The 26,519-nt window shown below is 56.4% G+C and overlaps 2 protein-coding genes across 6 annotated transcripts in view; one reads left to right on the top strand and one right to left on the bottom strand.

Annotated features, from left to right (window-relative positions):
• The window catches only part of SFI1 (SFI1 centrin binding protein), a 69,539-nt gene extending 56,389 nt beyond the window's left edge, over positions 1-13,150 (top strand). The window contains exons 22-33 of the mRNA XM_036761309.1: positions 668-764; positions 1,123-1,283; positions 1,526-1,600; positions 2,214-2,288; positions 2,885-3,061; positions 3,325-3,584; positions 4,562-4,657; positions 9,106-9,304; positions 10,260-10,416; positions 11,399-11,525; positions 12,729-12,840; positions 12,932-13,150. Of these exons, the coding sequence (XP_036617204.1) occupies positions 668-764; positions 1,123-1,283; positions 1,526-1,600; positions 2,214-2,288; positions 2,885-3,061; positions 3,325-3,584; positions 4,562-4,657; positions 9,106-9,304; positions 10,260-10,416; positions 11,399-11,525; positions 12,729-12,840; positions 12,932-13,039 (1,644 nt within the window). The 3' untranslated portion in view covers positions 13,040-13,150. The remainder of the gene's footprint in view (positions 1-667; positions 765-1,122; positions 1,284-1,525; positions 1,601-2,213; positions 2,289-2,884; positions 3,062-3,324; positions 3,585-4,561; positions 4,658-9,105; positions 9,305-10,259; positions 10,417-11,398; positions 11,526-12,728; positions 12,841-12,931) is intronic.
• Positions 13,148-26,519, bottom strand: part of PISD (phosphatidylserine decarboxylase) — a 57,632-nt gene continuing 44,260 nt past the window's right edge. For 2 of the 5 annotated variants that reach the window (XM_036761267.1, XM_036761298.1), the window contains 6 exons: positions 21,814-21,979; positions 19,088-19,324; positions 18,483-18,690; positions 16,962-17,117; positions 16,353-16,513; positions 13,148-14,924 (listed from right to left, as the gene is read on the bottom strand). In XM_036761267.1, coding sequence (XP_036617162.1) covers positions 14,700-14,924; positions 16,353-16,513; positions 16,962-17,117; positions 18,483-18,690; positions 19,088-19,324; positions 21,814-21,979 — 1,153 coding nt within the window. In that variant the 3' untranslated portion in view covers positions 13,148-14,699. Of the gene's footprint in view, positions 14,925-16,352; positions 16,514-16,961; positions 17,118-18,482; positions 18,691-19,087; positions 19,325-21,813; positions 21,980-25,114; positions 25,714-26,519 lie in introns of those variants that run through there. The other 3 variants (XM_036761283.1, XM_036761290.1, XM_036761277.1) reach the window with 3 other exon arrangements.

Below are 26,519 nucleotides of genomic sequence, written 5' to 3'. Positions count from 1 at the left end.
AAAGCTTTTGCTAAAGCACACAGCCTAGCCCCAGGCCACCATCGTAGACTCCCACAGCTCCCTTGGGCCTCCAGGGTCACAGAGAAGTCCTGTGGCATGGTGGGCCCTTCTAGCTGGGCCCCCTCTGGGGCTTTCCCATCTGCCTCCTCCCCCGTCTTGGACATCTTGCTGTTCTTAGCACACAGCACTGTCTCCCCAATATGCCTTTGCCCTGGCTGCCCACCATGCCCAGAAGGCTTTCCTTCCTTTGCCCCCTTGTCTCTTCGCCCCCTCGCCTCCTCACTCCCTCATCTCCTCATCCCCTCGCCCCCTCGTCCCCTCGCCCCCTTGCCCCCTTATCTCCTTGCCCTCTCGTCTCTTCGCCCCCTTGCCTTCCAGACTTCCTTGCTTTCTTCCACACTCAGCTCATTGTGTCCCCACTGCAGGTGTCTCCATTTTCAGGCTACTGTCCATCCTCTCTGCATTCATTTTGGATGTACAGACTTAGATGTGTTCTCTTCCTTGATAAGAGTGTAAGCTTCTGGAGGGCAAGGATGGTTTTTGCTCGCTTTGTACCTCCCATGCTTGGCACCTAGCCAGTGCGTAATAAATGCTTATTGGTCAGCACTCTTGGGAAGCAGTCATCCAAGGCGCCTTTCCTGTCTTGGCCCATCCCTCCCTTCCGCAGGTGGCCATCCGTTGGAGGGACACGGCATCGCTGAGGATATACTTCCGGCAGCAGGAAGACATGGCTGTCATAGACGCCAGGAAGCAGTTGGAGCGAGGTGAGGAGGGGGCTGGCTCCAGGCCTGGCACCAGCCAGGTGGGTTAGCTGGCAAAATGAGGTCACTGCATGCCATGCCTTCATCCCATCGTTCCCTCTTTGGAGAGTTCAGGTGAACCCCCAGATTGAGGGAGGAGCCATTGAGAGGGTTCTTTGGTTCCACCTTCGTTTTCCTGGCACAGAAGGGGAGGCTCAGCGGGTGGAGGTGACTTAGCCAGGACCTCCGGGGCAGAATGGGATGGAGCGGGGATTCCAGCCCAACTCCTTGGCCGCCCCAGCTGGGGGCTCTCTAGCCCTTGAAGGTGGCTGGGTGTCCTCAGCCTCTGACTCGCCATCTGCACCCTGCTTTGGCACTCTAGGTCGACTCCGAGCCTTGTTCCAGCACTGGTGGAAATGTGGCCAGAGGGCTTCCCTGCAGAGAGCCCAGCTGCAGCGGGCCACTCAGCACCACGGGAGGAGGCTGCTGAAGGCCTGCTTAGCCCACTGGAAGAAGTACCACTTGGAATGTATCCGGAAGATGGTGAGCAGCTGTGGGAACCCAAGCCCAGAGCCCCGGGTATGGGCCGGGGGCTCCATCAGGGCTGGGGTTAGCTGATTGCCCGTGGAACCAGGGTCCAGTTTTCCCTTTTGGTGCAAACCATGCCTAAGTCCAAGGAGAGTGTAGAGTATATCAGGCCTTCAGGGCTTTCGTGAGATTGTCCCTGGCCTGGCATCCCCTGGAGCACTGGGAGCCAGTCCGTCCCCCTGTTGCTTTCCCCTTAGCTCCTGCAGAGGCAGAGTGCCCAGCTGATGGCTCAGAGACTCAGCCGCTCCTCCTTCTCCATGTGGAAGTGCCAGGTGGGCAGCCTGTGTCCTCTCCTCTTTCCGTGGCCCTCATCCCCTCTTTGGGGAGCCAGTGGGAAGTCAGGGCCTCTGATCTTTGGAGGGTTCTGTCCCAGCAAGAAGGGTGACGGTGCACTTTGTCCTGATGCAGTGTGGGGGATCCTCGGGGTGTCCTCTATCCACATCCTCCCTGGTCTCCAAACAGTCCTTGCTGGGGCTGTGAGTGGAGAGCACCTGGGGGACCCTCCCAAGTCACTGTGGAGGCCCCACATGCTGGCATTCACTTCCTCTCCTGCTTGGACCCCCTCCCCTCCTCTCTTCCAGCTGTTGGCAATCTTCTCACCCTTCTCTGCTCTCTCCTGTCTTCCCCTGGGCTGTCACTCTGAGGTCTCTCTGTCTCTCTCCCTCCTCTCTCTGTCTCCCTCTTCTCTGTGCCTTTGCTTCTGTCTCTGCATCTCTCTCTGTCCATCTCTCTGTCTCTCCTCTGTCTATCTGTCTGTCTGTCTCTCTCTCTCCCCACCCCATCCCCTTCCTTCCTCACTCCCTTTCTCACGCTTGCCCTCTCTCAGCTGCCTTTCCCTTCTTGGGCCATTCGTGGCATGTCTGACCCCTCATCCTTGGCCCACAGCTTGGGGAAAAGCAGCGGGAGCAGCAGGCCACTGTTCGGGCTCTCTGGCTTTGGTCCTTCACACTGCAGGGAAAGGTAGGTGGCCCCAGCCTTGTGTGGGGCGCTCACTCCCTTCTTTCTGTGCTCTGGCTCTGGGCCTCCTAGAACATGGGCCCCTGTTTGATGGGAGGATTTCCAGGCCGAGGCTGTGAGTGGTGGTGAGTGACCCTCCAAAGCCAGGCCTCTTTCTGCCACAACAGGATCTCGCCCCTGGCCCCCTCCCCTCATTACAGCAGGAGCCCCATTACGGCCGAAGCACCCGGCCCATTGTTACTTGGTGCTCGGTGTGTGTGGAATTGATTTGGAGACTCATGCGAATGCCCAGATGTCACACTCACATGGCAGGCTTCCTCTCCCGTGGGTGGGTGGCGGGGCCCTGGACAAACTGTGGGCATTACCCAGAGCCTTCCTCTACTGCCTCTGACCCGAGGAGGCCAGACAGCCTGGCCGCTCACATTCCTCCAAGCTCATGTGGTCCTTTTCACAGGCCCATCATGCCCAGGGATGGTGACCTTGTCGCAGTCCTGGGACCTGTTTCCTGGGCTCTGCTATGCAGGGAATGTGGCCATCTTCCCTTGGTCCTGGAGCCCATACATGCTGCCCCTGGGTTACATGGGCTGCCTTTGTTGCAGGTTTGGGATGCGTGGCTGGGATTTGTGCAGGAGCAGAGGAGAAAGAAAGCCCGGCTAGAGCGGGCTGCGCTGGCCTACCATGACAGCCTGGTTCATGAGGGTGTCACCCGCCTCCTGAGGTTTGTGGCTGGCATGAAAAGCTTCCGTGGGCATTTCCATGCCCAGCAGCAGGCCCAGGTAAGGGCCCTATCTTCTCCTTGAGCCTGCTCTTTTACTCCTGAGACGGTCTGACGGGCTGGGCAGGGGGAGACCGACTTCTTAACTGGTCTGTGCTGCCTCTGTGTGGCTCATGGCAGGCAGCTGGACCCATGGGGAGTCTGGGGCCCGGGCTGGTATTTGGGGGCTGCTCCCCATCTCTGGAGAGGGATGACTAGGCCCTGCCTTTTGAGGTACCCCCAGGGGCTGGACTTAGGATGGGGATTACTGTGTGTGTTGGACAGGTGGCCCGCAATCTGCACCAGGTTGTACATCGGTGTGCTACACTCTGGAAGCACAAAGCCTTGGCCAAGGACAGATCCCACTTCCTGGGAACTGCTTCCTGCAAGAGAGTGACATTCGAGGTCCCCATTACTGATGCCCCCCCTGCCACCGCCGGGGAAGCCGCTGTGGATGCAGAGCAGTCAAGAGCTCCTCAGAGGCCCAGCAAGTATTGGGGCTGGCCCCTTCAGCTGGCTTCTGGAGACCCCCACCTCCCTGACCTGTGAGTGACCCTGTGTCTAGTCCGCTGAGTGGTCTGTCCTGCTGGGGCCCCTGCCTTCCCCCATCTTGAGCATTTTCCCAGTGTCCTGGGCCTGGCTCTGGCCCATAGCTGTCCAGGGAACCCCAGCCGAGTTGGGGTCCCCTGTGAGCCCTCCTTTCTTAGGCATGTATCTGTGATGTGTTTCAGGCCACTTGACTATGTGTAGGTTGCTGTGGACACTGTGTTAGCTGGCTGGCCTCTTGCCCTTGGGGCCCTTGGCAGGTTCCCAGACGCCCCAGAGTTCAGACAGGAGAGGGTCTTAATGTATTAAGTTTGGTTAGTATTTTTCCCCCTCCTCCTCTGCCCCTTCCTTCACCTTTCTGTGCCCGCTTTGGCTAAACCATTGGCTCTCTGGGGTCCTTAAGGTGACTGGTCATTCTGCCCCAAAACCTGGGCCGAGGGGGGCTGTGGGGGCAGGGAGTGGTGGTGACAGGATTGGGATGTGGAAGAGGAGGAAAGCTTCTGTTGGGGCTTATGTAGCCCTGGAGTTGCTACGGAACGGAGTCAGTAAACTTTTATGAAGTGCCTACTATGTGCCAGGCACTGTGCTGGGGACACAAAAAGAGGCAAGAGACAGTCCCTGACCTCAGGGAGCTCCCAGGCTCCTGGGGGAGACAACCTGCAAACAGCTGTGTACAAACACACAGGCCAAACAGGAAGTAACTGGCAAAGGGAAGGCCCTGGCAGGAGGCGGGCTTGGACCTGGGGCCTGAGGCAGAGAGGACAGGCCATGGAGACGAGGAGGAGCCTGGCTTTGTTATGACCCTGGCCAGGTCTGTAAGAGGAGGCGGCCGCTACCTTCGGGCTGGGATGGGACCTTTGCCGACGGCCCCCGGCCTCCCCATCCAGCCCGTTCAAGTTCCAGAAGTGCTGGGTCAGCGAGCTTGTGCCAGGGGCCACAGGGCAGGGAGGCAATCTCACCGTTTGTCTCTTCCCAGGAACGTCGTCCGCCCTGTAAGGAAGCAGCCTCGTCGTCCCGACTTCCTCCTGGACTCTCTGGAGAGGGATAGTGCTGCTGGGCACCTGTGTCCTGGGTAAGGGGGAGAGCATGATGCTTACAGCAGCCTGAGGAGGGCGATTATCCCATGGTGCAGATGGGGAGACTGAGGCCCGAAGGAGAAGCGCCTCTCTGTGCTGAGCACCAGGTGTCAGGGCTCTGTGACTGCAGGCACTGGGCAGGGGCTGTGTGCCTGGTGGCCTGTCTGGCACTCGGGTCTCCATCTCCATGCCCATATCTCGCTCAGGGCTGACCTACCTGCCTGGCAGATGGGCGTCCGTCCCTTTCCTCCCTCAGCGCCCCCAGTGGAGGCCAGGCCAGTCCATGCTGAGTCCGGGGAGAGCAGGCTTCATCTCGACCCCCCAAGGACAGTCCAGATGGGTCTGGCAGAGAAGGCCGTGGCCAGGAGAGGCCAGGACTGTTTCCTGCTAATTGTTGTTTTGGTGTGGGCTTTTTTCCGGCCAGTGAAATCTAGGCACCGAGAGGCTAAGCGTTATCAATCCATCAAGCACTGATTTAAGTACCTGCTGTGTGTCAGGTCCAGAGTTAGTCCTTGTCCCCAGGGAATTTAGGTTCTAGATGCTGTTAGAATCCTGCCTTAAATGCTCATCTGCAAAATCAGACTAGCGCCTGCCCTTCGCGCACCCCCTTGTGCCGGGTAAACGCACGCTGCTGGTGTTGGTATTGGCTGAGGAGGCAGGACAGGCCCCAGGAGACCCTGCAGTGCACATACAGACTGTGAGTGATCCCGGCTCTGAGGGCCTCTGGGGCGGGGGTAACAGCTGGAGTTGGGGGAGCCTGGCCTGGCTGAAAGAAGGGAGGTCTGGGGAGGTGAGAGGAGAGCCCGCGGTGAGGATGGGTGTGGCCTGTGAGCACCTTCTACTCTTGGGAAGAAGGAAACATTAAGTGTCTACTATGTGCCAGACGCTGCTTTATAAATGTTACCTCGTTAGATCCTCACAACCCTGGGAGGTGGGCGCTGACGTTATTCCCATTTTATGTGTGGGAAGACTGAGGCAGACGTAGGTGAAGCTACCAAGGGTCTGAGGCCAAATTTGATCCCAGGTCCTCCTGACTTCTGGTTCGGTGCTCTGCCCACCACTTGCCTAGCTGGAAGAAATTGTGGAAAATTAGGTTGGATAGGTTGGGAAATCCTTGAATGCCAGGACAAATCAGTTTGGATTCCAGAGTCAGTGGCGAGCCTCAGTCCTGCCCTGTGTGGCCCGAGGGAGGTCAGTGTCTTCAGACCTTTAGAATGAGGGCTGAAGAAGTCCTTGGCCACCTCAGCAGTAAACCTGCCTCCATGTGCCAGCAGCAGCCCAGGATGGAGCTGCCTGGGCCTCACAGATGTTCAGGATTCCTTGAGTGAATCCCTGGGCTGGCCTTGGCATCATCTTCTGTCCAGGATCCTTAGGAGCTGAGAGTCTGAGGGAAGCCAGGGCAGAGTCAGAATGGCTGGGACCTGGGGCCGAGCCTGGGCTCCAGCTCGTTCAACTCCTTCCCTCATCAGGGCCTCCTCCTCTCCTATAAACTGGGGGGCCGGGTCTTGGAGCCAGACCTTCCAGCCCAGTTCTGTTTTCCCATTTTCATGGAGGTTGTCCAGGGGGTGTTCAGCTGTGGGAAGACACTGGCAACCACCTAGGCAGAAAGAACTAAAGAGACAAAGGCATTTGGGAAGGAGAACACCTTTTGGTGACGGGGACCCAGAGTTAGAAACATCTGCTGGTGTGTGTGTGTGTGTGTGTTTTCTAACGGCTGCCTTGGAGAAGCTCATGACTCCCTGACTTGCCTTGGGGTGATCTCGTCCCCCATGAGGTGGAGGAGGAGCCCTCTGAGGGCCTTGGGTCACCCTGGCAGGGAGGTTCTGGTGGGTGGGAGGGAGCTTTGGAGAGAGCTGGGGAGGAGATGTGGGCCTACCAAGGCCTGCACCTAGATTTGATGAAAGCCATTTTAAAGGGCTTAAGACAATTAAAATGTGATGGAGGAAAGTCATCCCAGAAGGAATGGAAGATGTTAAGAAGGAAATTATGAAGGCACAAAGGGAGACCATTACAGTGGCATCTGTCAGAAGAGACCAGTGTGGATCCTTAGGGACTTACCAACCAACTTCAGTTTTAAACATTAAGCAGCAAGCATTTGTTAAGCGCTTGTTGCCTGCCAGGCACCATGGTAGACATGGGATACAAAGAAAGGCCAAGAAAGAAAGACTGCCTGGTCTCAAGGAGCTTATAAACCCAGGATGGAGATGATCGTCATGAGGAGAAGGAAGGTGACCTTTAGGAGAAAGGCCCAGATGATTAAGGAGACCAGGAAGGGACTCCCACTGAAAGGCAGCTTGAATTCTTCAAAGAAACCAGAAAAACACTGAGAACCAGAGGGGAGAGCATTCCAGGCCTGGAGACAGGAGGTGGAGCCTTGTGTTGGAGGAAGGGCAGAGAGGCCTCTTTCCCTGGATTGTAGAATGTGTTGATGGGAGAAGACTGGAGAAGTGGGAGAACCCAAGCAGGTGACTGCTATTTGGTCCTGCCTTTGTGGACATGGAGAGATTTGGCAGATGTGAGCCACTCTTAATACATTTGAAAGATCATGGACAGGAGAGATCCTACAAGACTGGAAAAGGACACATGTCTCCATTTTCTTTTAATTAACTTTTTTTTCAATTAGCAAGTGTTTAGAAGGAGCAGTCTACAAACTCTAGAGAAATGAGATTGACTTTGGTTCCTGCCCATGTCAAAGGGATGGTTGGCCAACTCTAGATGGGGAGGCAGCGATCCCAGAGGACCACAAGCCCTCACTCAGACTGGCCTGATTTCACTTTTGGATCAGGTTACTTGAAGTACTAGATGAGGAATAGCGTGGCCACAGTCTATCTAGCTTTAGCAAAACTTCCATAAAGCGGCATGACATTCTTGTGGCAGGACACACTCCAGACTGGTTGGCCAAGCAGCCCTCCAGACAAGTCAGTAGGAGTTCCAAGTCTATGTGGCAGGAGGTGTCTAGGGGAGGAGCCCAGGGATCTGTGCTGGGGCCCATGCTGCTTCACATTTTTATGTGACTTGGATAAAGCCCTCGAAGGTCTGCTCATCAGATGTTCTAGTGACATTGAGCTAGGATCATGCCCTCGGGCTGCATAGAGAGGCCAGAGCTGAAAACCCGCTGTTCCCTGCTCAGATTTTGTCTACAAACATAGAAATTTACATCAATGCTTTAGTAAACGAAGCCGAGCTTCCGCAGAGCTCTCACTAAAATGGCAAATCAAAAAACATTGTCTATTGTTTCAATAAAAACCTAAAGTTGAACAGCTCTGGCTAGGGTAAGGGTATCAACTTCCATTCTATGCCTCCCCCATTTTAAAATATATCTTTATTTATTTTGTTAAATATTTCCCAATTACATGTGAAAAAAATTAACAATTTTTAAAAAATCTGAGCTCCAGATTCCCTCCCTCCTGTCCTCCTTGAGAAGGCAAGCAATTTGATACCGATTATACATGTGTAGTCATATAAAACATTTCCTGTTAGCCATGTTGTAAAAGAAAATACAGACAAAATTAAGAAAGTAAAAGTCTGCTTCGATCTGCTCATCATTTCTGTCTCTGGAGGTGGATGGCGTCTTTCATCATGGGTCCTTTGGAATTGTCTTGGATCTTTGTCCCAGTCAGAGCAGCCAAGTCTTTCACGGTTCTTCCTCCTGTAATGTGACTGTCACTGTGTACAGTGTTCTCCTGGTTCTGCTCACTTCACTTTGCGTCAGTCCGTGTAAGTCTTCATGGGTTTTTCTGATCCTGCTCATCATTTCTTACAGCACAGTAATCTTCCATCACAATCATATGCCACAACTTCTTCGGCCATTCCCCAATTGATGGGCATCCCCTCAGTTTCCAATTGTTTGCCACCACAAAAAGAGCTGCTAAAAATATTTTTGTACATGTGGGTCCTTTTCCCTTTTCTTTGCATTCTTTGGGGTACAGACCTACTAGTGGTATTGCTGCGTCAAAGGGTATTTATTATGTGTCCCCTTTTAAGAAGGACATTGATAAGAACCTTCAGAGTGTGCAGAGAGGGGCTGTCAGGGTGGGGAAGGGCTTTGAGTCCAGGACCTGCCAAATAGAGGTTTACCTTGGAGAAGTGACATCATGCTGGGCTGGGGGTATGTTATCTCCCTTCAGGGATTTGGGGGGCTGTCCCTGTGAGGAGGGATTAGGCTTTTTCGGCTTGGTCCCAGAGGGCCATACATCACCAGGAGTGATGGGAGGAGGCTTTCGACTTTAACCCTAAGTGTGTGCTGCCCACAGGCCCTAGGTGGATGGGCTGCCCTGAGAGGCAGCAGGTGCCTCTTCCTCTAGGGTCTTCAAGCAGTGGCAGGATAAACACCATAGGGCAGGTTATAATGGGGATCTTTGGTGTCAGCTTGGGCGGATGTTGGATTCTTAGATTCTATGATTTTTGTAATAATGTGTTGACTGACTGGCTCTCTATGTCTTAGGCTTCTGGCAGAAACAGCTATGTCCCTCCTCCCTGCCCAGCCTAGCCCCTCTGCTGCTCTGGTGGCACCAGGACCCAGCATCAGGACCGGTGTAGGCTCTAGGAGTCTCCTGAAGCCTCAGGGCCACAGGCCCCTCCACCCTGAGGCCACTTCGCCTCCCCACTCCTCCATGGCAGGTGACCGAGGCCCGATGGAAAGTGTGAGTTGCTTCAGGGACCTGTTTGCCTTCCCTCCTTTCCCTGACCTCCTCCTGTGGATGTCCTGGGAGGAGCCCTGGATGAGCCCTGGGCAGGAAGTTTTCCCCACATCTTCCCCAGTGTCACCCCTCTGTATATGGCCCACATGTCTAAAATGAAATCTTTCTGAAAGGAGAACAAGCCGTAGGTAGATGCTGAAGAGAAATGACCCAAACACTGTGAAGGTTTCATTTGATTGGTTTTGTCCCCTTCCCAGAAAGCTGACATGGCCCTTTTTGTCTTCCGTGTTCTTGGCCTCTCGTTGGCCTCCTCTTCCCCTTCTTAATCCACACCTGCTGACCAGGAAGGGGCTCCAGCCCTTTTGAGATACAAGGACAACATGGCCGGATGTTTTGTTCCATGAAGTCGAAGTCCAAAAGGCTCCCAAGCCCATACAGCTCCTTGGTTCACTTCTTAATTTTTCTTCTGGCATGGGAGCCTAAGGGCTGCCTCTTTCCCAGCCTCCCTTAGGCTTGTCCCCATGCGGATGTGGTGGAGAGTTATGTGACCTGTCCTTAGTCCCTTCAGGTCAGGGACCAGCTGGCTCTCAGGTCCTGGTTTGTCAGCGCTGGAGGGTTGAGGGTGGTGCTGTTCCCCACAGTGAAGCCCAGCCATTCCCTAGGGATCTTATTGTTTGGAGGAGGAAGTTCATAAGCCAAAGTTTAGAGGCAGAAGCATCTTAGTGATGGGCATTTCTACTTCTGCCCCCCACGCCCCCCTCATTCTACGAGAAGGAAAAGTAAAGCCTGGAGGGCAAATGTCTCCTCCAGAGCTGGGGCTCTGACTCCACAGGCAGTGTTCCCTGAGTCAGTGCTTCCCTTCACACTTGCCCTAGGAAGGTGGCCGCAGGCTCCTGCTTCCCCACTCTCTGCCCCAAACCCCCAGAGAGGGCGGTCATCTTGTGTCCTTGCCTTCCAGCTTGCATTTGGGAAGCCTTCCTCTGAGCTGCCAGGCCCCCGAGAGCCTGCGGCTGTTGTTGCAGAGAGGGGGTGTCCCCAACCTGGTGGCCATCTGCTTCTTCCTGAGGGCTTCCTAGGGAGCAAGGGGAAACCCAGTCTGGGCCTGGAAGCTTCAGGTAGGTGGTGCCCTGGGACATGACATAGATGGCGCCGTGGCCCTTGTCTTCCTGCCTGGCCTCTGTGAGCCCAGATTTGGAGGAGAGGAGCACACAGGATCCCCAGGGAGGTCTGAATGCCCACTGGGCCGTTGTGGGCAGGCCTCACGCTGTGCCGGGTAGCCAGGCCTCCCTCCATGCTCTCACCACGTGTATTATGGCCCTATGTCTGGGGACATGTGGAGCTTGAGGCAGAGTCGCCAAACATGCTGTGTGATACTCGGGGTGGGAAGGTGCCCAGGGCTGCCTCCCATCTAGCTCTCCAGTGAGCCTCCGGACCCAGGGGCCTTTTCCTGGCAATGGGCTCAGGCATCCTCAGGCCCGTTGGGTTTGCAGGAATGCTTTGGTGCAATGAGAGGCACCCTAGGATCACCAAGGGACCCTCAAGACCACTTCATGTTAACCCTTCTTTGTATAGAGGAAGAAGCCGTGGCTCAGGTGCCAAACAGAGCTGGATTTCTGTCTTCAGATCTCTTGTCCTCCATAAAGGGTTTTGTGGTCCTGATGTCAGTGTGAGGAAGAGAACAAACATTTAAGAGCCTACTATGTGCCAGGTCCTTACAATAATCCTGGGAGATTGGAGCTATGTTGATCCTCAGTTTACAGATAAGGAAATTGAGGGAGACAGGTTAAGTGACTTGCCCAGGGTCCCACAGCTAGAATGTATCTGAGGCTGGATTTGAACTCAGGTGTTGCTGACTGCAGGCCCAGCATGCTTTCCACTGGGCCACTGAGCTGCCCCAGTGTGGGCCCTGAGGCCTCTCCTAGCTTGAGGGCTGATCCTGGGCCCTGGTCTGCCCCTCCCTGAGCCCTGAAAAAGGCAGGGGTGACCGGGGATCCCCACATGCCCTGCTTGGAGAATTGGAAGCCAGAAATGAAGTCAGCGTTCCCAGCCAAGCAGCCTGGGGCCCTGGGAAGCTAGACACCTCCATCTCTCCCTCAGGAGGCTCACAGGCCGACACAGGGAGAGGGGCACTGGGCATCCTGGGAGATGGCGGTGAGCTGGAGGCCGAGCTCGAGGAGATCCAGGAGAAACTGTTCAGTTACCAGGCCAACAAGCAAAACCTCAGGTGAGCCCCTGGCCAAGGCTCCCGCAGGGCGCTGCAGCCTGACAACCAACCAGCTGGGGCATGGCTGCCTCCTGACAGGCCCCTGCCTCGGTGACCCTTCTCCCCTCAGCCCCTGGGCCCCCTCGGGCCTCTAAGCCAGTGACAGATAGCTTTGTTTGGCATTTAGGGCTCTGCCCAGTGTAGCCCCACAGCCCTCCAGAGCACGTACTGCTCCTCTCTCCCCCCACACCATGCCGTGCTCTCCTGTCTCCTGGTCTTTGCCTGCCTCAGCTGTGACAGATATGTTGGCTTTTGTGGTACCGATTGGTGCCTCTGGGTGGGAGAGTACAAGGATATGATCACAGCCAAGGATTATAGTGTGAAATCATTTCTAGGTGGCTTGGGAGACATGTTCCTTAATCATTTTTGGAGGATGGTGCTTGGCCACCTAAGGGCACCATGGCTTAGTGGGAAGGTCCCACACTCAGTGGCAGATCTAGGCTGAGACCCTTGGGTCCCGACGTCTATCCCCCCACAGCCGTGCCTCAGTGGGAGAGGGGGCACCTTGGAGACCTGTGAGGCTGAGAGGGGAAGAGACTAGCCCAGGGTCACCCGGTGAGGATGAGGCAGAGCTGGGACCTGTGACTTGTCTGGGAGCTCCCAGGGTGTGTGTGCCAGCTCTGGACAGGGGCTTGTCCCCTCTTCTGGGGACACGCTCTGCCCCTTAGAGCTATGACTCCAGAGCTGGGGAAGGATCTTAGGTCTAGCCCAGGGGTGGGGAACCTGCGGCCTTGAGGCTGCGTTTAGCCCTCCAGGTCCTCAAAGGTGGCCCTTTGAAGATTTCCCACCCCTGGCTGAGGTCACCCAGTGTCCATCACTATGGGACTGAGCGCTGTGTTCACTGGGGCACGTTCCCTTTGGAGAGGTTTCTCCCCTTGTCCCCTCCAGAGGGTAGGGACGTGAGCACTGGGTGGTCGTCACTGTTAGGTCACTGCCCTCCAGGCCTTAATCGTCTCCTGTGTAAGACGGTCCCTCCCAGCATTTGTGTTGGCAGCATGGCACAGAGCAGACCTGGGTTCAGATTGTGCCTAGAACATAATCCACCCTTGTCCAACTTCCTTTTCCCCTTGGAGAGGCTGGATTCCTCGGGGCAGAATTAGTCCTGCATTTCTTGGAGAGGGCTCTGCATCTCTCTGATGGCCGTATCCTGTCCCTCCCCGCCAGGTCCTGGCAGAGACAGGCCAGCAGCCTGAGGAAGTGGTTAGCGCTGAGCATGGAGGACCCCAGGCCAGAGGAGGAGGAGGCAGGGCGGCAGGTTCAGCAAGAACTTCACCAGGTACAGTGTGCATTTGACCTAGGGCGCCAGAGCTGACAGAAGGGGCCCCACCACGGGACCCGGCCCCCAGCCCGCCTGCTGCCTCTTGCAGGTTGAGCAGCAGATCGCCCATCTTGTGGAGGAGCTGCGAGCTGAGCGGCAGCAGGTGCAGCGGTACGCGGCCCGCCTCCAGGTGCTGAGGGCCGCCTTCTCCTCCTAGCGCCACGGGAGCCCCTGGGCCAGCAGGATCCTCCGCATCCCCTCCCCCCTCACACTTTTATTGCATTGGCTTGATTTGGGGTGGAGACGTAAGACAGTAGGCACACAATGAGCAGTTGCAATGTATTTTTTTATTTGAAAATGTCTGCAATTAAATGAATTACTGTTCCCTAAGTCTTCCACTGACATACAAAAATACTGTGCTACTGATACAGTTGAAGATTCAATGGCTTCTCCAGGCAGGAGAAATTCACAGCATCACCAGCATCATCAGGAAACCTGTCCCTTTCCCCTTTGTTTACCTGGCAATGCCCCTGCGCCCCAAAGGGCTGGCCTGGGGCACACCCATCTGCCTGCCTCTTTCAACACAAGCTGATTGAAATCAAGAGCAGCAACTTCCCTGTACCTGGTGCAGGTGTCCAGGCAGTGCCTGGCCGTACTGTGCCAGCTCCCCACCAGAGGGGGAGGGGCCTCTTCTGCCCCCTTTCAAGTAGCAAACGGCTGCTCCCCAGGGCCCGCCTCCACCGCCATTCTTGCAAGTCTGAGCTACGGACCAGAGGTGATGAAAATGGGAACCAGACCTGTGTCCAGGATGGAGGGGATGCTCCCACCTTGGGCTGGGCAGCAGTGGCCACTCCTCTCACTCTCCTGGCCGCGCCTGCTCTTTGCTCCCTTGGTTCAGCTGCTAGTGGCTGAGCCAAGGGAGCCTCAACAAGGCCTGTTGGCCTTGGCTCTTCTCTCCAATGTTCTTAGTCCAGGAAGGGCCCCTGCCCCCAACCGGAGGCCTGCCTTCCATTTTCATGCACAGCCTCCCTGACAAGCCCTAGCAGACAGCCTATGTTGGCAAGAAAGAGGAGAGACGTTCCCAGTAGTAAGTGCAAAGGAAGATTTGGCTTTTCCCCCACCATTTCCATAGTAAGTAAATTTTCAGAAATGAAACAAACACCAAAAATCATCCAAATGTCTGGAGTGGGCTCAAGGAGCTGAGCTTTTGGTCCACAGTCAATGCTGGGTGCATTTCACCCCATGCACCAAAAAGAAGCCCCTTCTGGAGCCCTGGCCGCCCCTGGTGGGGGCGACTGGGATCAGGCCCAGATCAGGCTCCAGGGCCTGCCCTGCGCCCAGAGGATCCAGGGAACAGGGCAGGGCAGTGGATTAGACACTGGGAGGGATTAAGGCCTGAAAAGATCCAGGAAATCATGGGAGTGTTTATTGGGAGGAGGCTGACGCTGGGCTGTATCCCACAATGGCCACTAACGGAAAGAGAATTAAAATGTTTACCACCTTCAAAAAAAAATCATTACCCATGGAACCTGATGCAGTATAGACATAGTATTTCCAGTTCAGAAAACTGGTGCAGAATCCAGAAATAAACTCCAGCTTATCCCTGCGCCTGCACTACCTCGGGGCCGAAGGCACAGGAAAAGGCAAGGTTCCCTCTCTCCTCCCTTCTCAAAGGCTTGACTGGTAGAGCTGGGGACCACGGGACCTTGGGACAAAGTCCTTGGTGCTCCCAATCCCTGTCCAAGCAGAGCAAGGCACCTTGTTGCTTCCCACAGCCAGGCTCGGGGGCCGCTTCCATTTCAGTCCAAAGCCTTGGCCTCGCGCCGATCTGAAGGAGTTTCCTTGGGAGCATCAACCTTGTGGTAGAGATGCTGGCTCTAGAGGGAGCCCAGAGCTTCCCCAAATCGAATTTTCTGCCCTGGCTTCAGATGAAAATTGAAGTCTTTGGGAGCTTCGAAGATGAGGACGATGGTGGAGCCAAGGTTGAACTCTCCAAGGTGCTCGCCCTTTCTCATGGGGATGCCCTCCTTGTTGCTGTGCGTGATGAAGCTGAAGTCATTGTAGGAGCCCTTGCTGTACTTGGGGCTGTTTGTGTGCAGGTCCTGGAGGGAAAGAAGGGGTCAACAACCAGAGCCTGGTGGTCGTCCCACCAACTAAGGCCTGAGGACTCCTGCTCCTGAGGGGCAGTGGCCACGGTGGGAGCAGCCTAAGGACTCCAGCTCCCAAGGCTACTGGCAGCCATCTTATGGGCCATCGAGGGAAGGGCCTAATGACTCCTGCTGTCCCTGTGTTGCTTAGCTGGGCTGTGCGTTTAGCCCAGTCTTGTCTCAGAACGCAAGGGTGGGAATGGTGGACCTCCAGTCCAGACCTTCCACAAATGGAATCCCCTTCACAGAGTGTGGCTCAGGCCCCACAGTCAGGAAGACCCGAGTTCAGACATGGTCTCAGACTTCACCTCTGCCGCCTTGATTTCCTCTTCTGTGGCGTGGGGATAATAGCACCTACCTCCCAGGGTTGTTGTCAGGGTATCTGTAAAGTGCTTTCTAACTCTTAATGTGCTCTAACTGAAGCCACCCATATTTCCCGTGAAGCATTCCAGTGAGGGTGATTGCCCCGGCTTTCACTGGAGGCAACCTTAGATGCCTGAGCTGGCCTAGCTGCGTCCACCAGGGCAGACTCCCCAGAGTCTAGCACCTTCTTACGGCTTTCTTGGATTAACAGTTTGATGTTAGTGAGCTGGGAGTCCACTGGAACTCCCAGATCTTTTCCAAGTTGTTGCTAATTAGCTATATGCCCCTAGCCAATACTTGCGAAGCTGACTTTTTGTACCCATGTATCCTTCCTGTGACAGTACACCTCATTAGGTCTGCTCGATACTGAGAAGATGTTTGGGGCTCTGGACTTGATCCAGTGTCTGCTTTCCCTCCCAGCCCTCATCTGCAGATTGGCTGGGTGGGCACCCTGAGCCACTTCCCATCACCCCATGCCTAGACCAGCACGGGGGCCCTTCTGTCTACATCCATCCTTCACCAAAAGGCTCCCAAGACAAAACTTCCTAAAACCCGCTCTTCTCTACTGCAGCCAAGACACAATACAAGGTTACAAGGGCCTGTTTGGCATTTAGAATTCATCCCAGCCTGGGCCCAACTCATCTTTCCCCTCCACATGCACTACCCTCTCGATACGTCGGTGGGCACCTAAGATACAGAGGGCCCTGCCCTCCAGGAGGGGAGATGCCATGTCAGCAGGCCAAGGAGTAGGTCAGAAAAGAACGCAAGATCAGGCTGGTGGTGAGGCCTGTCCTCCTGGGATTGTCAGGCAAGGCCAAATGCCCGAAGGGGTCTTGGAGATGACCTACAAGCCGCACCAGCTTCCTTCTGACTGCCCTCCAGGATCCGCCTCCCCAGACTAGGCCTGGAAGGCAAATCCAGCTTTTCATCATTGCTTGTGCATCCCCAGGCTCTGGATTTGAGCAGAGGCTCCATAATATCTGCTTGTTGCTGAACAAGCTCCATAGCGGATTCACTTACCCGATCGAAGTAGATGCGGATGGAGCCCACGTTGGTGGCACCCACAGCCGTGAGGGAGAAGAAGCCGTGCTTCCAGTCCCCAGTCAGTACAACCCTCTCATTGTGGCAGAAGAGCTCCTTAATCCAGCGGGCCACGCCGGGATTCACTGACATCAGGGAGCCTGCATTGGAGAAAGAGAGGGTTGGCACCAAAGCGTCTAGCCTGGGATGGTCTAAGGAGGGCCTTGGACTAAATGCTCCCTTTCAGCTGAGTCCTGTGACTGCAAAGGGGAGTGAGAGGGACAGGGAAAGGGGGCAGGAAGGGGCACAGCACAGGTTTTGGGTCAGATGTCACATCCCACAAAGACATGCTCAGGATATAGGCTGGCCGGCCCTGACAGTGCTGGGCCCATGCCCGCTGAGCGTGACCCTTGGCCCATGTTATTCCTGCCTGGCTTGGCTTGTTCGGGCACAGGCCACCGATGTTCCTGGGTGAGCCCTCCTGTGTGGCTCGACTTTCCAGCCTGGCTCCCCCAGAATTAGCCCAACGCTGACTCCCCTTTCTGGGGGATGGAGGTCGACGGGCACACCAAGGCCACCTTGATGGCTGCCCCAGCTCCGGGTGCCTACCTGGGAAATGCCGCCTATGAGCTACTCTCCAGTCCGTGGGGGAGTGGAAGCAGTGGTAGTCCCCAGGGGCCAGGTAGATGACACAGTGGTACAGCTCATTCCCCTCCTTGGTGACCAGCTGGTTCTGGAAGGAGCTGCGAGCTGTGGCTGCAGAGACTGAAGGGATGACAGAGTGTCAGGCCATAGACAGGTCCTGGATGGCCCCCAAGGCTGGCACATGGCTAGGAAGTCTGGGGTCAGCCCACTGCAATGTGGGCTGGGGCCAGGGACAGGTCTGTGAGGGGTGCTGGCCTCGGGGTCAGGTTTGCCTCGGACTCTTCCAGCTGGCGGACTTTGAGCAAGGGAGATGGCCTGTGAGCTCTGTGCAAAGGACAGTAGCTGCAGCCACTCGGGTCTGTCTAAAACCCAGCTGCCTGTCAGCTGATGCTGCCCTGGGGGCTCCCAGAGTGGCCCGCCTGCAAGTGTCTGCCTGCCTTCTGACACATGTCCACCCTGGCAGGTGCCGGGTCAGACCCCAGGCAGTGACGGGCCTTCAGAACCCGTCTGAACTAACGCTCCTAATGCTGAAGCTGCCAAAACAGACCTGGGCCCCAAGTCCTAAGCAGGGAGCAGAGGCAGTGCTCTCCCCACTCAAGACACCTAATGGTGCCATAATGCAGACAGCACAGGGCCTAGAGTCAGGACGACCGGAGTTCAAATCTGTCCTCAGATACTTGTTAGCTGTGTGACCCTGGGCAAGTCACTTTACCCTGTTTGCCTCAGTTTCCTCATCTGTAAAATGAGCTGGGGAAGGAAATGGCAAACCACTCCAGTATCTCTGCCAAGAAAACCCCAAGTGGGGTCATAAAGTCAGACATGGCTGAAAAATGACTTAACAACAACTCCAGGAGGGGGTGGGCAGAGGACTGCCCCAGGTACAGAATGGGATACAGCCCAGAGTCAGCATCTGATACTAAGTGGATCCCTTCTCCCTGTGGGCCTATTACCAGCCAACTCCCAATAGGCTGAGGGGCCGAGGCGCAGCCCTAAGTGGCTGCCCCTGCTGGGAGCCGCTCCCCCCCATCCCAGTCCTCCCCGTGATAGTCCCGGGCTCCCCCCAGGCCATCTCTGGGGGCTGCTTTAAGAGGCCAGTGAGGGCTCACCCATCTGGCCCACGTTCCCCACCACGTGACTAGGAGCTCCATTTCCTCAGCCACAAGACGGGGATAGCAACCTCGTAATGATAGTGATGATGACACAGTAGGTAGCCCTTACAGGGACTGTACTCAGTACCTCAATCCAACAATCCCGGGAGCAGGGGCTATTCATACACCCGTTTTGAAGCTGAGGAAACTGAGGTAGACAGGTGAAGTAACTTGCCAGGGGTCACCCAGCTATCGAGTGTTTGAATCATCCTGACTCTAGGCCTGAGCAGCAGGAACAGGGGCAGATGAGCCCCTGGGCAGAGTCCCTCTTGTGTCCCTCCTCGTGTGGTGGAAGGCATCCCCAGAGGGCGCTGCTGCTCCCCCCTGGCGGACTCACCCTGGCCGCCACCACTGCCACTGCCACCACTGTTGCTACCGTTGTCGCCGCCGCCGTTGCCATTCCCGTTTCTGCTGAAGGGCAACTCGTCGGGGGTGTCACGCGGGCCCAGGAAGGACTCCAGGGAGTAGGTGACCCCCTTCACCTGCTCCACCTCGCAGTTCTGCACCTGGCCAAAGTTGAGGATCTTCCCGTCCGATGGGCTGATCTGGATGACATGGGAGGGACCGGCTCCATGACCCCGGACGGCCGTGACCTTCAGCCCCTCTCTGCACCCCCTCCCCACCTGCTTCTGAACAGGGAGGCATGGCCAGGGAAGAGATTGCTCCCAAGCAGGGCCTATTCGGTTAAGTCCTCAGTGGGAGCCCAAGAAAACTGAGTGGACAGCAAAGGGCAGTGGCAAAAGCCACTGTAACCTCCTGCGTGGCCTCAGCCAAGTCACCTGTCCTCTCTGGGCCCATTTCTTCCTCTGGGAAATGGGTTTAGACTTGATTTCTAGGGACTTGTGATCCAGGGTTCTCTGGGCCCAGTTCCCAAAGCCTCTTCCTGTAACAACCCCACCCGTGCCCAGCCTGCCAACTGCCCCAGCCACCCTCGGGCCTCACCACACTGTGCAGGCCACACACGGGCCGGGCCTGCGGCTTCAGCTTACGGCTGAAGAACTCGCTCAGATTCCTGTAGTGGTCCAGGTCCTCCACGGCGGCCTCCTTCATGTTTACCCCGAATGTCCAGATGTAAAGGCTGTATACAGGCTTCCGGAGCCAGGTGGGCAGCTCCACCTGGTTCAGCCGCCCCCAGGCCCGGGATAGCAGCCGCGTGGGTACAGACTTGTACAGGGCAACCTGCAGCCATACCGGCAAATGGCAGGGGGTCAGCTGCTGGATGCCGGCAGGCCCCTGGCACTCCCTCCCCCCACACGTCCCCTCCCCCCTGCCTTTCGTTTGGGTGGCACATCCCCCAGGACTTTTCAGTCTGACGATTCTGCAAGCCTTGCTCTGGCTGCGGGAGGAGGCGGGGCACAGGCCCTGGCAGGCACAGCTTAGTGTGCCCTGGTCTGGAGACCCTCCCCTCCTCCCCAAGTTTTGTGATGTGGATAACATCTGCCTGAGAATTCTGTGCTGCCTCAAGGAAACAAGAGTGGGGTCAGATCCCACCCCCTGCTGGCGTTTCTTCCCCAAGTGCAGCCATTCCCTTGAACTTGGAGGGGGAGAAAGGGAAAATGAGGGGTAGCTTAGGGACCCCCACAGGAGCTGAAAGAGCCCCAACATGGGTCCTAAGGCCTGGAATTCAGTGACCTGGGCAGGCCTCAGTGTCCTCCTGGGACAGGTGAGGCCCCATGATGGAAGGACAGAAGTCAGAGCAGTGGGCCCAAGCCTTGGAATCTGGCCTATGGTACCCTTTCTTTGGGCCTCAGTTTTGTCATCTGTAACATGGCAGGGTTGGTGGCCCAAGGTCTCTGGCATGTGGAGTTGCTCACACCCACACAGGCCCAAAGGAGAGAAGCCAAGCACACGATCACATTGGTGAGAGAGGCTCTGGGGACCACCCGCCAGCCCTCCCCTCAGACTGGGCCACTGCTACCCTGACGCCGCCGCCTTAGACACCCTGCTCTGCGTCCTTCCTTGGTTGTCGCTGTATTAAATCTCACAGGCCTCAAAAGCAATTTGATTCTAACTTTAAACACTGAGGAGGCCCTGAATGAAGAGACAGTCCCCAGGATGGCTCTTCTGGTGGGCCATTTTTACTTACAGGTCTCTTCTATTCTAACAGGAAATGACTAGCGGAGAGGGCCTCCAAGCTGGGGTCCTGTGGTCATCCCCCGGACCCTCTCCCACCCAGCCTCACTGCATGCCGTCCCCATTCACTAATGCTGCCTCCACCCAGAAGCCTTTGCACCATTTGCCCTAGTCCAAAGTGGTTTTTCCTCCCTTGGCCTGTGCCTAGTCATGTCCAAGGGTGTAGGGAATGATCCAGCCACCCTCTGAGCAGACTCTACATCCCCCAACCCCAGGACTAGAGCTCATCTGCTGGCTCAGTGTGCCTGCCAAGAGGCATGTGCCCAAAGGCAGCAAGGAAGAACAAAGATGTCGGGATGCCAATGTGAAAGTGTTCTGTCTGGAGTTCTCCAGCCTTCCCCAGCTAGCCAGAGGGCCCTGACATCTGGGAGAAAGGCCACAAGCTGGCTCCAGGCTCTGTGTGGCCCAGGATGGGGTGGGGAGGGGTCACACCAGCCGTTGCGGGGAGGGCATACCACAAAGGGAGGTACCAGGACCTATGGGGATCCAATTTGTGGGGAGTCAGGGCCTAAGTGACTGGTGGAAAGAAGCTTGAAGAATGAGTGCAGCATCCAGGCCTTGAGGAGGAGGAGGAACTCAAGACTCATCTTGGTGGACCTGGAAGTGGGGTGCTGGTCTGTCACCTCAAGGAGACACCTGCACCATGTGGGCAGCCCAGGCCTAGGGAGGCCAGAGCCCAAGGGCCTCCTCTTAGCATCCCCTCCTGGCCCTGGCCCCTCAGCACTTCCTATCTCCATCCCTGATCACCTGCTGGAAGCTTCTGTGGGTTGGCCCCCCCTCTTCTGGACAGAAATGGGAAGTCTGTACAGGAAATCCCATTTTTGTGCTTCCCTCTAGGATCTGACTCTCAGGAAACCTGCAGAGATGGGGGGGCTGGGTTCCTGCAGACGCTGCTTCACTGCAAGGGGCTTGAGATCCTTCTCTGTGTGACCTTGGAGGAAGCCCTGCCATCCCTCTGGGGCCAAGCCACCCCTTCTCTAAGGAGGCAGAGGGCTGACCTGGTCCTGGTGGTTGCTAAGGTTCCTGATTTGTCCCAGGGGGGAGTGGGAGCTACCCCTCGGGCCCCCACATGCTATCTTGGGCTGGGCCAGGCCATCTTTTCATCTTTCCTAACCCCACTTCTGTGGACTGTGGCTCTTTGCTGGGGCTCCAGCAAAGCTTACACACGTGGAGTATGAAGATGTCCCTTCCAAAGTGCTGGGGATGCGAGGAGAAAGACCCACGTGTGCACACGGACAGACAGACACACCCACGGGCATGTGCACTCCTACACACCTGTCCGCGCCTACTCGGTGCATTTCAAAGCTGCACACTCCCCAAAGCACAGACACATTCATTTATTCTCTCTCTTTCTCTCTCTCCCTCCCTGTAGCTCTCTCCCTCTCTCCTGTCCCCACCTACACTCCCTGGGACTTTTTGTCTTGGGCCAACTCTGCAGACAGAACCCAAATCCCCCATTTGCACTGGCTGCACACACACACACACACACACACACGTATGCACACGCACATGCCATACCGCCTGCACACACTTACCCTGCTCACGGGCCTCCATCCTACTCTGCTCAGAGGCTTAAGGGCACCGAAAGGCAGAAGGTAATAGAGGATTGTGAGAGGCCAGGAGCGGAGTTTCAGAGCAGGCCTAGACATGCAGCTGAGCTGGCCCAACCTTCGCCTCAGGGCCAGCTGGGGGAATTGCAACCTGTGGGATCATATACACGGATATAAATGAAGGCCGCCTGGCACCTCCAGGGCCCTGCACACTTCCTGGGGGTGCCAAGCCAGGGGACGCCCCCACCCTGGCTCTTTCTTGTCCTCTCTGTTAGGAGGGGCTGGTCAGCAGCCACCGCTGTCCCGAGGGCCCCAGGGATGGCTTAAACCAGCTCAGATCTGAGCAGAATCTGCTATGGTGCCTGACACTCAAGAGCATAAGATGGTGAGAGGAAAAGAGGGAGTCATTATTGTGGCTGGACCCTGAGCAAGTCCCTCCTCCTTCTTAGAGCCTTTGAGGAGGCAGAGACTAGAACAGAGAAAGCTCGGGCCACCCCCAACCCGCCTACCTCTTCTGCCCAGGATGACTCCCAAGGTCCCTCCAACTCAGTCTGAAGCTACCCTGCTTCTTCAAGCTCTGTGACCCCAAAACATGCCCCTGCGGTGGTCCTACAGCAAGGCCAGGCTAAGATGCTGCTTGGGCCCAACACCGAGGGCTGAGTGGCCGCCAGACACATGCCCCTACAGTGGCCCTATAGCGAGGCCAGGCTAAGATGCTGGTTGGGCCCAAAGCCGAGGGCTGTTCTCTGCCCCGGGGCCCTCCTGGGAGCTATGGGCCCAGCATGGCTCTAGATGATCCCCGAGGGCCAAACCTCACAGGTCAATATTATCTAGGTGTCCTAGTTTCAAATCCTGCCTCAGCTGTGTGACCCTGGTGGTCTCCCAGGTCCCTCCCAGTTGCACATCGAGGACCCCAGGAGTCCATGGACTCTTACTAGCAGGGAGTCTTGCTAACCAAAATTTCCTTCTAGCTCAAAGAATCACCCAGCCAACTCTCAAGATTCTGCCTCCTGTTTACTGTATGGCAATGGGCCAGGCCCTTCCTTTCCTCCTCTGTAGAATGTGGGGTTCAGCTGAATGATGGTCCTGGAGCCCCTCGGGTCCCTCCTGATTGGACCTGCAGCCTCAGGAATTTAAGAGGCAGGGTTCAGCTTTCCTTTGGAAAACACCTCCAAGCTCATTAACACTGAGCTAGTAAGGCCTGAGAGGTCTCTGCTCCGTAAAAGTTCCTGCCAAGCGATGGCAGCACTCCCTCTGCCCCTCCTTTAGCGGCAGGGTTAAGGTGCAGGCCCCGCCAACCTGGAGGCCTCCAGCAGCTCCCTCCCCCACCCCTAGAGCCCTGGGGTTCTCAGAGATGGGAAAGGACTGCTCATTAGCAGCTCCAATCAGCACTTCAGCTACAACCCTGGGGGACCTTAGCCAAGTGGGACCCCTCCCCGAATGCTAAGTATCAAACAGGCTCCCATCCCAGCACCTGCAGGTCTGCCACATGAATGGCCCTGGTCAGTGTCCCAAGCTGCTGGGGGATGAAGAGAGGGCAGGGTAAGGCTCGGCCTGACAGAGGGATCTGGGGGAGAGGCAGTACCGGTCCAGGGGAAAAAGGCTACCCATGGGACCTTAAGCCAGGGTGGCTGTACTGGGTGGCTCTAGAGGCCCCTTCCTGTACAGAGCTATCACCTAGGATACCCCCTCTAAGACCTGGGCCCCAGTCTCCACATCTGCAAAAAGAGAAAGCTGGATGGAACCACAGATCACAGCTTCTCCAAGTCAGAAACCACCTCAGTGGCCCATCGGTTCCTCCCCATGTGAACAAGAATCCGCTGGCCTACCTCCCAAGAGGAGCAGCCACTGCTCCCCAAGACTCCCATTCCAATTCTGGACAGTCTCCTGGGCAGTTTCTCTGACATCTCAGCCAATCTGGACAATTTCTATCGTCTCTTCCAGCTCAAGCCACTGCCTGGTGTTACAGTCATTCTCTCCTGACCCCTGCCACCCCACGACTGGACTGTAATCTCCTTCTGGACAGGGTCTGCAGGGCCTAGTTCTGAATTTCCTTCCCGTCCCCTCCCCAGGCAGGTCATCAACATCCCCAAATGCATGGTCATACCACAAGTTCTGAGAGAGGCAGGCAGAACCTTCTGGCACCCACAAGTGAGGCGCCCAGGTTAGCTCTATACATTTAGAACTGGTCACCTGGATAGGATGCTCACATCTGACCCTTACTGTGGAGCTGTGGGCAAGCTGTCCCCTCTCTGAGCTCCTAAGTAGGAAATAAGCTGGAGATATGAAGGCTTGCACTGCCCATCGCCCAGGACTTTTGTGCAGACAAGGCTGTGCAAGCTTTCAAACGCACTCCCCCCACCCAGGACCTGGCTGTCCACCCAGCCGCTATCACCCCAGCCTCAGAGGCAGAGCTCCTGGGCATCACCAGTCTGCACCTCTGTCTCCTCGTCTATCAGCTAATAAGGACTGGACTCAACCTCAGGGGATGCTCACGGCGCTAGGATTTTAAGGGAATCCTAAAGAAACCACTTTTGCTTTCTCTGGTGCACCCGGGGCTGGCAACTCAGGTACTGGAATGACGCCAGGAAGGAAACAAGGTCTGGGGCTGATCTGAGTCAGCCAAGGGAAAGCTGCTCGTGCCATGGAGGCCGAGATGAGCAGCTCCCAGGGGCCTTCCCAGGCTGCTCGGCAGATCCGGAGGGGCCGGCCAGACAGCTCGGCTAATATCCCACACTCCCTCCTCTCCTCCCCTTTCACTGCAGAGGACAATGGACCAATCCCTGCAGAGCTGCAGCTTGGCAACCGCTCCACATCCCCTCTTTCCAACACCTCCACCCTCTGAGGAAGGGGCCACCGGCTCATTCTTCCCATTCGTTCACGGCTCCTTTCCCAGGACTGAAGGTTGGGAGGGGGGAAGGGGAAGGGTCCTTTTGCTGGCTCTGGACAAAGCCACCTCTAAAGGGGAGAAATAGCCGCCTAAGGAGCTTATTTAAGGGTAACTGGGCGAAACAAAGGCCGCCTTGGCTGCCCCGGCACCTTCCATCCTTGTCCCCCTTCCCTTTCTCTCCCCATGCAGAAACACTAGACGGTACCTGAACCGGGCTCTCCTACCGGCTGTGCCCCCGTCCAAGCCCAGCGGGCCGGGCCCCTCCAGCCGTGGGGGCTGCTGCTCCCCAGCCCAGCTGCTGTACTTTCCCGCACGCGGCCTCCGGACATGAATTTGAATTTTGTGGAGATTGTAGCAAGGGGGAGGAGGGTTAGATAAAGCTTTAGAGCATCTCACCATTTCCCCTTGTGAAGGTCTGCTCCTTGCAAGGTGTTTGACTGACACATCATCAGGGTTGAGGGTTTAAGTCTCTCCCTCCTCGCCTTTGTTTTCTCTTCTCCCCTCCCCCAGCATGGGAGGGAGAACTTGCTGTAGCCACGGCTCCTAATGCCCCCGCTCCATTAGGCAGATCACTCGGGCTTCCCCCTCTTCTAACTCAGCTGCAAGGGTCCTGGCTATTGCAAACAAACAGGCACTGGGTGACACACGAACCCCTCGGTGAGTCAGGAGGGTGCCTGCCACACACCGGCCAGCCCCATGCCCCTCCGCCCTGGGCGATCGCGGCCACTCGGCTGTTGCTGTGGCTGAAACTGCGGCCAGCTGGCCTCGGACAGCTCTCCCAGGAGCCAACCTGAGCGCAGGGCCAGCAGGGGAAGGAGAAGAGGAAGGGGGAGGAGGAGGGATGCGGGAGGAGGGGAGGACAGTAATTCCATGCTCGGGTTCTGCACTGCAGCTAGGGCTGTTCTGGAAGGCTGAACAGCAGGATGGAGGGGGGCCCTCCCACTGCCAGCTCCTGCAGCCTGGCAGGGAGACAGATGAGAGAGACCCGGGGCAGGCTGCTGCCATCCAGGGCACGGCTCTAACCAAACCAACCAGATCTCTGTGGGGCTCACCATGGGCTAGGTACCACAAACGCATCTGAGAACATGGGTCCTGGAGAAGACTCGGGGCGGGGCAAGAGGGGAAGGACCACAGACTTCCCAGACATTAGGGTTCTGATTCTCCGTTGCTAACAAGGCAGAACTTGGGGTAGCGGTAAAGAGGCAGATCTCAACTCCTAACAACGGGAGCTGTCCAACCACAGAAGGGTGCTAGCCTGTACTGCTGGTCCCCGAGTTCAAATCCAGCCTCAGATGCCTCTTAGCTGTGTGACCCTGGAGAAGTCACTTCTACCTGCCTGCCTGCCTCATACTTGCTCAACTGTAAAATGGGAGTAAAAACCGTATCTCCCTCCCAGGACTGTTGTGAGGGTCAAACGAGCATAGCACCCCATAAACCCTCCCTCCCTCCCCCAAGACTATCCATAGAGGGTTAGATGGTGGGTCACTAGGCATTCTTAATGCGGTTATCAGCTGAGCGCCCTAAGAACCCAAGCCTTTTCTTAATGTTATACCAGATTCCTTGCTGAGTTACAAGTGCAGGCCAAGGTTCTCCCACCAGAGGAAGGGAGGTCTCTTGGCACACACACCCTGGCTCCCCAGGGCCCCATGAGCCAGGGATGTAGGGGGTAGCCATCTCTGTGGTTGGGGGCAGGGAGAACACAGGACCACACCACTCGTGACCAAGGGGGGCCAGGCCCTCAGAGCTCAGCTTACTCAGAGCCTTCCCCAGCCCTTAGCTCCAAGGCTGGTAGCTTACAGCT

The sequence above is a fragment of the Trichosurus vulpecula genome, chromosome 1, assembly GCF_011100635.1.
Source record: "Trichosurus vulpecula isolate mTriVul1 chromosome 1, mTriVul1.pri, whole genome shotgun sequence".
Taxonomy (NCBI): Eukaryota; Metazoa; Chordata; class Mammalia; order Diprotodontia; family Phalangeridae; genus Trichosurus; species Trichosurus vulpecula.
Note: the sequence above shows the minus strand (reverse complement) of the source record. Positions and strands in the feature narration are given on the sequence as shown.